General features: G+C 37.0%; 1 protein-coding gene across 1 annotated transcript in view; it reads right to left on the minus strand.

Annotated features, from left to right (window-relative positions):
* Nucleotides 1-10,459, minus strand: part of LOC121420209 — a 32,988-nt gene extending 22,529 nt beyond the window's left edge. The window contains exons 1-4 of the mRNA XM_041614764.1: nucleotides 10,220-10,459; nucleotides 2,878-3,015; nucleotides 2,167-2,376; nucleotides 642-968 (exon numbers count right to left, since the gene is read on the minus strand). Coding sequence (XP_041470698.1) covers nucleotides 642-968; nucleotides 2,167-2,376; nucleotides 2,878-3,015; nucleotides 10,220-10,301 — 757 coding nt within the window. The 5' untranslated portion in view covers nucleotides 10,302-10,459. The remainder of the gene's footprint in view (nucleotides 1-641; nucleotides 969-2,166; nucleotides 2,377-2,877; nucleotides 3,016-10,219) is intronic.
* Between the last annotated feature and the right edge of the window lie 1,625 nt (nucleotides 10,460-12,084).

The following is a 12,084-nucleotide window of genomic DNA, read 5'->3' on the forward strand; positions in this document are numbered from 1 at the left end:
AGATATGCTGAGTAAATAATCTAGTAATGCATTTTGTATAACCAACCTGCACCCATCTGAAAAGAACGTTGGACATGGTGCATTTATGTATCTTATTATAATCCTTTGAAAGCGAACTTCCTTGTGACTGTAATGTTTTCGCTGACCAAACTAATTATCTTAACAATAATAGTGGGAACTTATGTTTCATTCATATACGCCTGCCTTTTTAGGTGCTCAAGGCGATCGAATATCACCCCGTCTATATCTAAGTCAGGCGACCGATTCTGGTGCTCACAACTTTTGAGCAGAGACTCTTCCTCACCTGAATGCAGAAATCCATTGTGGATAAATCTGTTTTTTTTAATGAAATAACGCCATGGCTGGGATTCGAACCCACAACCCTCGGTTTTAGAGGTGCGAGTCGGAACCATCGGTCAACAACGCTCTACTCTTGTATCGTCACTACACACAATAATAATAATAGTAATAAAAATAATAATGATGATAATAATATAGCATTTGTGAGACGCTGATTATCTAATTGCCTCTTCAATGGCGCAGTTTCTTTTACTCCGGCAATAGCTCCAGTTCCCAAAGGTACTTGGTACATTCATTAAATTAGTAGTGTTGCTCCCAAGATATTGGTATATAAATCTCACCGTTTACGTTCAGGACCGTAGTATTTTCAATTTCAGTACCCCCTGGCTTGGAGACCATACAGGTGAAATTGCCCTCGTCCATGATCTCCAGATCCTTGATGATCAGGCCATAGCTCTTGCTCCAAGTGTATCTCCGATCGCCCAGGACCTCATAGCCATTTGTTGTGTACCTCATGACAGTTTCTACACTGTTGATCTTGGAGTTTTTCTGAGCTCTGTTCCATAGGACCCGTTCTGGGGTGCCCACGAAGGTGCACTGGATATTGATGGAAAATCCAGCCCACCCTGTCATGTTAGGCTCTGTGAATATGCTGACTACATCAGGGTCTAGGGTGTTTGAGATATTTGGAAGATGATATGCATCTGGTTTAGTTAAATGTGATATTATACATGTTAGCTATTATAGCCCGTATTCTGAAGTGGGGTTTAACTTAGAGCTAGACCATGGTCTAACTCTGTGCTAAAATTTTGGGAAGCCAAACGCTTCAAAAATTTGTCTACAGTGACCTCTACTATTACAGATTTTTGTTACAACTGGCTTTCCATAGTTAAGCCACAACTTAAAAACCGAGTTCAAATTAAACCCGACCTCAGAATACGGGCCATTTTGGGTGTAATCGATTGGGTATATGAATATAAGAACGCGCCAAATTTATGACAGTTCATTTCCTCTTCCTGTTAAGTGCTGGGGAGCTGAAACGACATGTGAGATGTTTCATCCTACAAGTCTTGGTTATCCCACAGTTAATATCCGAACTGGGTTCCTCAGCCAATCAGAATAGACGAAGGTTATCAGTTCTGACAACTTGTAGAGTTGATGAAACGCTCTCCGGCATGCCGTTGGCATGTTATCGTACGAGTTTGAACTTGTCAAGTACCCACATGAAAAGTGCCTGTAAAAATATCTACAAAGCTCATGAGCAGAATAGGCCTTAACGAAGCCTCCTTGCTGCACTCTCCTGCCTGAAAGACTCGAGAGAGCAAGATGTTATGGATTGTCCTCGCTTGGAGTGAGTCCCTATTATTGATTGCATCAGAAAAGAATGTGTGATATATTTGGGTTCTGACATGAGGGATTTGAAACTTATCAGGATTCCCAATGCCTATAGTATATTGAAGGAATCGGATATCGAAAGAGTAAATCAGTTAAAATAAAATGATTTGCGGTTATCCAATTGGGAATGGGGTTGTGCTCCGCTTTTAACAAGACATTTTGAGGTGAAAATGGATGCTGAATGGCGTAAGCATGGTGTTTAATGATAAATAAGTCATCCACTGACCCGGTAACACACACACACACGCAACAAAGATGATTGCATTAAAGAAGAAGGGGGATACACTTCCCATATCCATTTAAGATAAGGGTTTAATATGAATATAAAGTGTACTCCAAGCCAGTTGCGGACCTTGACCCTGAGGAGACAAAGCATTGGAGGGACACAGTATTGATCAGAAACATTACAGTGCCCCTCGAATGTTTTGTCTCCTCCAGGTCACGTACGGTCCGCCACTGCTCCAAGCTTACCCAGAACTCTGACGGCCGTGTTATTGACGATTAGGAATCCTCTGTGATTTGACACTCTACAGATGTAATTGCCTGCATCTCCAGCCTGAATGTTGTTAAAGATCAGGGTATACTCGTCGTTGATGTCAAGCGATCCGGCATCAGACGCTGGTCTCTTGGTCACTCCGTTGACCTTTGAGATCAAGGTGGTCGCTGTATCCGCAGTGCTTCCTTGAAAGAGTTTGAGAGGTACACATTTTTGGATTTTAATATTTTGCGACACTTCGCCCCCCCCCCATTTCGAGTACGCTCATCTTTATCTTAATCAATACGCAATGGTATACCAATTTATCATAATGGATTATTGAAATGCAGTAATTGTATATAAACTGAAAACCCCCAAATCTGTACAGATATTTCATTTGTGTGACTACTAACCCGAACATGGGGTGCCATTCCTGTACACAAATATTTTCCAATGCTGTGTGTTTACGCGTTGTTAGATGATGATTCTTTTCCCATCAGAACAATCACCTGTATGCAACACACCGAAAATGTTCGCTGCGCCCACTTCCACGTACTCTTTAGACAATTCACGTTCAAATGTTGCCATATCAAACTCTGTCCAGAAGAGTCCTCTCCGAAAAATTAAGCAATTGACAGAACATGATAAACGATTGACTTTCTTGAATAAAGAGGTAAATAATACCAAAAAGGGGGGGGAACACGTACCTTTCATCCAGTAAACAGCGTAGGGGATCCCTCGAAATTTACAGGTAATGTTCGCTTTCGGTTGGCCATAGAAGAACGTTGCTGTTGGCGGTGTCCAGACTGTATTGTCGGGAACATTTTCAGATGCTTGAACGTTATCTGGAAGGAAAAGTGTCATATTCATATCTTGTTCTTGACCATCGTCGAAATAAGCTCATTATACTGAGGCCTACAAACTCCAATAATATTATCTTCATTCACAAGACGAAATTAGACATGATAAAACAATTGGCCGTTGCTGATTATATACCACAATTTTTTGGTTTATATAAGCAACGCCCAATTGTTCTATATTTTCTAATTTCGTATACGTATCTGTCACATGACGAAAGAGTCATATTAATGAGTACCTGTCTGGTTACAATAGCCCATGGTTGTTATAAAAATACTTGTACATTAAATGCTTATACGTTTCTAACATACTAGTACATTTAAATTTTCTGTTTGGAATATATGCAATACGTCCCCCAAAAGAAAAAAAAACACACAAAAACACGATGATTTCAAAGTTTAAAAATATTTTCATTTTATTTATTTTTAAATTCTATTCGATTTTACATTATCTATAAAGATCATGCTTATCTTTTGGGGATCTTAAACAAACGCTGCGTCGAATGCAGAATTAAAAAAATCGACAATTTTCTTTGTTTGGTAACTGGTTATTGCCCCACCTACTCCGGGCTCCTCGACCCCTGGTGGACGGGTGCACGACGATCAACAACTTCTGTCGCATCTCGCATTAGGCCTACCCCGTAGATGTTAAGGTTACACGGCATGCACGGTGCAGGTCATATGAATATATTCATTTCTGGCGCTCATGTCCATTGAAATTCACGTTTCTATGCACATCATTTGAAAATCAAAAGATATTTTGCAAATCTTTAATTTGGACTTTGCTCGAGCTCGTGCTACCGCGAACAAGCCATGTGCGTAATCATTGTACACACGGCCAACAGCATACACTGTACAAACCATTGGCAAGTGAGGTTTCGAAACACATTGCATATTGCTCATTATTGTGAAAAGCTTATATTCGTGGGTTGGGATATGACGTTAACAATGAAATCCCCGAAAACCTGAATATTTTAGGGATTAAGTTTTTCTTTTTAATCCTTCTTTTCAGGTACAACCGAAAAAATGTACAAAAATATGTGTCCACTGCATGGTATTATAGTTATGATTTATTTATCCTTTTAAAATGACTCCTACTCGTATTAAAATGCCTATTTGAATATAAAAAACTTGATTGTTGACTCTTGAAATAGTTGAGCAAAAAATGCCCAAGTTTTAAACAACCCTGGGCAAAATACTGTCCATAAAACTATTGGTTGAAATCTGTCCAAAGTGGATAATAAAACTAATAATTGGGTAATATATTTGCTATTAGAGGATTATAATTGCCAAGCATATATATATATATATATATATATTAGCCATCTCGGCTTTCATGGGCAATCCTGTCAAGGTATACACTACTGTTCATATTTTCAGGTGCTTGTTCATAGTTACCTGACAAATAAAATCAATCAATGAATCATATATATATTACCAACATACCCCACACAGTGGACAGTATGTTGCCCAACATTCTAAGTGTGTAAAATCTATTTATGTCACATAATTAGAAATGAGTAATCCTGAAAAAAAGGTACACTGGCGTCAGTTTCGGTGGATGAGGGGTCTAATGTTGGAGAATTGAAGAAATATCTAAGTGTACGCCCACAAAATATATATTCAATAAATTAGTAATTGACTCGAGGAAAATGTAACATTGGTGCATACAACGTCCGAAAAAGCTCATGGCGCTCGCCCAACAAAAGCCCCTTTATATATACACAAACAACTATAAAATACATGAAAACAAATTCTACAAGATCTTAAATTATAAAATACAAAATGTACATACCTTACATTAGATGCATGAACGCACACCATGTCTATATATCATGGATGCTAGCTCTCTTACAGCAACTAATAAAATTAACGAATAATTCTAAGAAAATTAAAGGATTTTTTTTTTTATCATTGATATTTTTTTCACTAATTATACAATAGCAAAGCGAGGCGGAACATAAGACCACATAACATAATTGATTGCATTTATTCTTTTTCATCCAAAATTTAACAAAAGTTACAATGTATAGCAAAACACACGTTAATGAAGGTCGCCTTGAATGATAAACTGGTATCAAAAACAGATGAAAAATATCAAATTCTAGGGTATTATCTCAAGATTAGGATTTTTTCGGTGAACATCTTTTGATCATGTGTGGTCTATGCAATGACCGAAATGATGTCTCCGCATTTTCATTTTATGTGAATTTTCGGCTCGAAGATTGTAAAAATAGGATAACATACTGATTTAATGTGTGAGATCTACTGATACATAAGATGTATTTTTTGTGCACCGTGCTTTTTGGAAATTTGCATATAAAGATTTCAATTAATGAAATAAGAACATCGGCCCAATCGATCGTCGTATGTTCTTGTCAACATGTCGCAATCACTTGAACGAAATGATGCCTAACTTTTGAATAAAAATAGTTTTATATTTTTTTTTATCTGGGTCTTTATCGCTACTAAAATTTTTGTAACAGTTGATTAACAAAATGTGATAGCGTAATATGTAGCATATTGAGATTTTTGTAACAGTTGATTAGTAAAATATGATTGCGTATTATGTTGTATGTTGAACGCAAGGCTGCCCTGTCTCATTTATTCAAGTCCATTATCTGTTTATATCAAAGAAATGTAGGTTTAGGACATTAACGAGAATTAATATTGTCTTTCTTTTTGGTTTAATTCAAAATGAGAATGAGAATGAGAGGTGTTCGAGTCTTTGTTCTGCAATTTTCCATTACTTTTATTTTTGGTGGTGTTTTTGTACTCTAATCGTACATAGAGATGTTTAAAAGTCATACATGCACATATTAGTAATATTTGAACATTGCGATCAGTGTTATTATCATCATTATTATACCTATTATACGATTATATCAAAGATCATAATCATTCAAATAATTCTCATTTTTAACAATATTGAAAAATCTATTGGTTTATTTCAATTCTTTAACAATTTTCAACATACGAATAGAAAATAAAGAAATACAAATCAATGCAAAAAACAACTATGAGTTTATACAGTTGCATAGGGTAACATCTAATTGCATGCGGAGACCTCTTTGTTTTACTAGCCCTGCATCTAGTCAGTAATGTAAAATATGTTTACATCAATCTGATTTCCTCCTTTTCGTTCCTTCTCTTTCCTGTATGTGAATATGATTATGATTAAGTCGACAATTTACTGTTTTTTCATTTCCAAGGGGGACCCACACTTTACAAGCATTGCTGTTGGAGGACCCCCCTCATTTCCTTTTATGCTCAGTTTTATACTGCCTTTTTTCGAGGTAAGAATTAATGTTCATCTGTAAAATTGTATCCGAATAATATTTGTATTATGTTTGAATGGAATGGGGCTTCAGCCCCCTACTTTTTTCCAAAACCGCGTACAAAAACATAAAAATAACCATTATGGTTGTGATTTTTTGCATGATCAGCACCCCTCTTTGAAAACCGTTCCGCGGCCCCTGCCTAAAGCTAACATACCCCCCAGTATTGCAACCCTAACCTTACATCTTAGACGAAATTAAGCCCGGAGCAAAAATGTCGTGCCACCAATATGAATAACAATCGAAATACTCATCACCATGTATTGTCTTACCAACGTGTGAGCCAATCATCACGACGTGTAATGACGTCAATATGAGAACAGTGCGGCAAGGTAAAGCCATCTTTTGAAAGATAAATTCTGTGCTGTGCTAAGATAGGGTATGAAGGCTTTCCGAAATGATCTAAATTAGGAATCATGTTCACTCTCGCTTCGAGCAGAAACGCGTTGAAGATGGGCATGTCCCGGGGCATGTGTAAAGAACATTCCTGACATCAATGCGACTATCTCATGCATATCGGGTCTAAGAAGAATGTCGGCGCATGCGCTTTCGCAAGCTGGGGAAACCCCATCCTCCATCGTTACGTGCAAAATACATGTATGAATCAGTACGGTGAATCCTTTTATCAGCTAATACACATTAAGCATCATCATGATCAGGTTATTATTTACATTTCCCGTTATTTCAATTTTTGACGTGATTAAGCAAAATTCACATTTCGAGACTAGTCATAGAAGCACAAAACTAAACCACAAGGAACTTAAAAAGAATAAGGAGCAGAAATGAATGTAGATTGCATACGCCATTAGGCAAGAGATTGCTATTTTTACATGACACGTTATTCTCGCCATTTCTATTTAATGCTTTCTTAAATCATACTTTTACTCTATACTGCTTTGAATCATACTTTTACTATTTTGTCGTTGTATTATATTATACTTGTGGCCTTGTGCATAATTATACCGAGGTCTTTTACCTGACTGCTAAGAAAGCACGAATGCCTGTGAGCAAGCAACCAGGGAACCGACGGCTTATGATCCTTTCCGAGGGACCTGGTAATACCTAACCAAGGGGCACTAGTTCACCACTTGGGAATCGAACCCGGGTCACCGGAATCCGAAACCCTCGCTCTATTTGACTGAGTTATCGCGCCTCCTCATAATATTGTTTGTATATTTTTAAACGATGCCAAATAAATGAATTGAACTTTTAAAATGGTGTTTGCGTACATGTCTGTTCAGTACTCTAACCCATTCTGCAAGGATCGTGGTTACATAAAGCCACGCATTTCGGTGCTGTAAAACATGTAAAACCGAAATACGCACACATACACACACCCTCACCCCAACATACACACAAACGCACAATAATTGGAAGGGAAGACTTTGATATTAACTTGTAACTGTTTAATCAACTTCATCCAAGATTATCGTTTAAACGGCACCTCGAATGTAATAAATTATTCTCGATAAGTACTATCAACTTCAGACAATTCAAAATATATATATGAGATTTGTAAAACTTTTTTGTCAATTCTTGTTTATAATCACTTCTCCCCAAGATGGCAACAATTAGTCATCATTGATCTTATTAGTCAGTTTTTCAATGTCTAACCGGAAAAGGGGTATGGTTTCAATATTTCTCATTTCCTTTTCGTTTGCCAATATTTGGGGAATTCCCCGCCACCATAGAAAGTGAAGTGTCGATACTGTTTCTATAAAAATTTCCAATTTTTTGTCGTTTATAACGTTTCATCATCATCGTTCACTCTAAAAAATGAAGTGCTAATTTAGCTCTTAAAGAGCGTGTATAGTGACTGCACTTCGGAGTGCTGATTTGTCTAGTTCAAATTTAAACTAGACAAATCAGCACTCCGAAGTGCAGTCACTATACACGCTCTTTAAAAGCTAAATTGGCACTTCATTTTTTAGAGCGTTGTTTCAATTTCAGTCTTGATCCCTCGTGTTGTATTCGCAGCAACGTGTTTAAGATCGTGTCATGTGTTTTTTTTTATCCAAAGTAACAAATTTATTGCAAATCAGGGACCCGTTCAAAAAAGGACATACAACTGTTGTAACTGTCCAAAAAGTCTAACAAACATGAAATTGAAATCTTCACCAATGTTGGATGAAAAATGAACAGGACCCTTGCATTTCAAAGATCAAAATCAATTTATGAGTATACGGATGTAATCATCTGTGAAATTTGACGCTTTATTTCTTTTCATTGATAATAAATATTAATATTTCAGTTTACGCATATTAATTTCATAAAGACATAATATACAGTCATATTCAATGTATTGATGACGGGTTTGATTTGCAATTTTCATCACTTTTTGTTTTGTTACAAATCAGTGAGTTCCCGACTACCATGTCTATGTAAATTTAAATACCATGAATACGATCATTTCCTTGTTAGCTTAATGAATTAGTATCCAATATTTACCCATTATCAGCTTGTTTGTTGCCTTTTTAAAGTGAGCAACAATTTGTTGTGTAGGCGTATAATTATGTATAATGACAACTATTAAAAAAAGGAATTTATGAGATACTAAGTATGTGTACAAGTCTGTAATAGGTTTGCCTATAGCTTCACTTTCATATAAACCTGTTTTTAGCTTCGTGGTTTAGCCTTTGACCTTTAGTTCCCACGATACTGTTATTTGAACTTGCGAATGAATTACATTTTTTCTTTCTCCTAATTTTCTATTTATCATCACTCTGTCTTATCACAGCTCCATGAATATTTCCTTTTCAAAGCAAAGAAATCATCATCATTATGTTTGTTGGGAACAATAACATATATTTTTTTACATATTTATTTGACGCAGTGTCGGGTACAAGTTTACCCACGGAACAGGCTTTTTACATGTTTGACGCATCAAACATTAAGATCCAATAAAAATAAAGAAATAAAATTGTAATTAAATGTCCTTAAACCAACCAGGAATTTCAAATATTATCCATAAGGAAAGAGAGATAGAAAATCATAAATGGTAAGATTCGAAACATCTGAACATAATCAGACCTTTGGGATTTATACAAATAATATGAACACGTTATAAAACATGCATAATAGGTACACTAATATAATTCCTAGCATATTTATTACGAAGTGGTTTTTTTTTCAACTTTTACTTTGAAAAAGTGTGCTCTATGCACCTTCCTATCTTATACAAACTCCCGAATGATTCATAACAAAATGACACGATAAAAATAATTTAATTACAAAAAATCAGCGATTATTGAATATGGTACAATATAAATTTTGCAAGTTATGGTAGTGCTGATCTTATACGGGAATTAACCCTCTGCAAGTATGGGTAAGAGTGTAAGTTCATATCTAAACTTCAATTTCTAAACATCCTTTGCTCCTGATCTCTTAAACTGTAGTGAATAAAAGTTAATGAATACCATTTCCGACCTTTTCATTAATGATTATTGGTAATGCAGAGGTCAACAAATCTGCCCATTCCTATTTATCTGTCTCTTGCTTTGGGTGTTACAGTTGTGTTTGTGATATAGAGAGGAGTGGGTGGGATACTAAGGGGCGGTAATTGAAATTTGAATAACATGTAAATATTTCTTTGTCGCAGAACGAATAGGAATATATCGTCAATATGCATCAAGTTTAACCTTGCCCATGTTGTACCATAGATTTATCACGGGCAATGCAGAGATTGGGTGGTCCTTTTTCAGGGCCAACACTCGCCCCAGACAGATACATGGTGTACCGTGAAACCTACTGCACTAATGCCTCTTTGACAAAGGCATGCAAGCGAAACATTCATGTTGATGACAAAGGGCACTCCACCATTTATGTCGTGGTGACATTTATCGTGCTGGGCTTACCTGTAATCGAAGCAAGAAGAATGATGTGCACAACAAGCTGCAGATGAAGAGATGCACCAGCATAAGAGCACAGTGTCGCCATGGTAACAATATGTCGTTTGAAATAGTAGGTGTCAAATTGGATGAAAATTTATTTGTCCAAACGTGAATGTCAAGAAAACATGATTGAAAACCAAAGACATTTGGCAAACGATCAGGCAGACTGACTATATTCATCATCTTCTGCGCACGCGCATTATGCACGCGGGGAAAACCCACATGCACAGAGTTTCTCTGCACAGCGAGCCGAGTGTACATGTTCGGGAAAAACCAGACCAATTAAAGGATGGAAATGAAAATGACATGAAAAGATTTGTTTGTCGCAGAACGAATAGAAATGAATCGTCAATATGCATTCCCAATAACATCATGCGGAGAAAATAATTCAGCGATCGCGAGCATGTTTACAGTGAGTGCCTGGCCCGGGGGGCCACTTACATTGACGAGTGGATACCATGCGCGACCCCAAAACACGTAAAAAAATGTCTTTTTCAAGATAGGTTACGTACGTAACGTACAAGGGTGTCAAAAACACTGAAATAATGATAAAAAGGGTATCTATTTTGCTAGGAAAGTTACGTAATTAGGGTCAAATATGAGAGGGTATAAAAAAATCAAGACTAAATTGTTTTATAAAGGAAGTACTTCTTGCCCCAGAAGTCGACACTACGTGTTCAGAGTATGAATTGCGCGAGTTGGGCTGTACTAAACCCAATGATGTAAAACCGACGTCCGTGACACAAGTGACAACATTTTATCGATGTACTTGTTTAGGGGTTCAATTCGGGGAATTTTGCCAGTAGTATCGTTTTGTTTCCAATACTTGTTAAGGGTATAGTTTTTCACACGCCAATACTTGTTAAGGGGTACATTTTCAGAATATGGAAATTACGTGGTTAGGGTGCTTTTTGAGATCTCGTGGTCGCGCATGATATCCACTCGTTAATGGAAGTGCCCCCCCCGCGTGCCTGGTAGCTTGCAGTCGCCAGATTTTCAATATTTCTTGCAACACGTTTAATGACATGTTCATGCATGTTCTGATGTCGAAAATTTCGACGGATTTTGGTACGTTTCATGGCATTTACTCCAGCGACAGTTGCTCGGATGGAAAATCTGCACACTAAGCCAATAAAAAAACCTAACCTCCAGAACTTAATAAACCTAATTGCAATTTTTACATCATTCTGAACAAAAAAGTATATGTATTACAATCCCAACTCTACATCCTATGCCCTCTGATTTAATGTATGAAGACGGGAGCAGATGATCCTATTTACAATGTCGGTTGAAGTAATAGTTGTAAAATTAAATGAAAATTGCTTTGTTCAACCGTGTATGTGAAGTAACCATGTAGATTGTGGAATTGAACTACTGAAAAGAAAAGACCTTTGGCAAGCGACCGGGCGGGGTATTGTATTCATCATGTTCTGCGCACGCGCAATATGCTCATGGGGAAAACCCACACAGAGTTTCGCTGTGCACGCAACTCGCTGAGTGTACGAGAAAAACCAAACAAAACGATGGAAATGAGAATGACATGAAAAGACTTATTTGTCGCAGAATGAATAGAAATGAATCGTCAATATGCATGCTCCAAAACACCGTATGGATAATGCCATGAAATCATGCGGAGAAAAATTTGTATACAGTGAGTGCCTGATAGTATGCAATAGTCATGCAGTCGCCAGATTTTTCTACATTAACTTACAGCACATTTAATGGCAGGTAAATGCATGTTCTGATATCGCAACATTCAACGGATTTTGGATTCCACTGAAGACATTTGCTCCAGCGACAATTGCTCTGATGAAAAATCTGCACACTAA

The sequence above is a fragment of the Lytechinus variegatus genome, chromosome 8 (assembly GCF_018143015.1).
Source record: "Lytechinus variegatus isolate NC3 chromosome 8, Lvar_3.0, whole genome shotgun sequence".
Classification (NCBI taxonomy): domain Eukaryota; kingdom Metazoa; phylum Echinodermata; class Echinoidea; order Temnopleuroida; family Toxopneustidae; genus Lytechinus; species Lytechinus variegatus.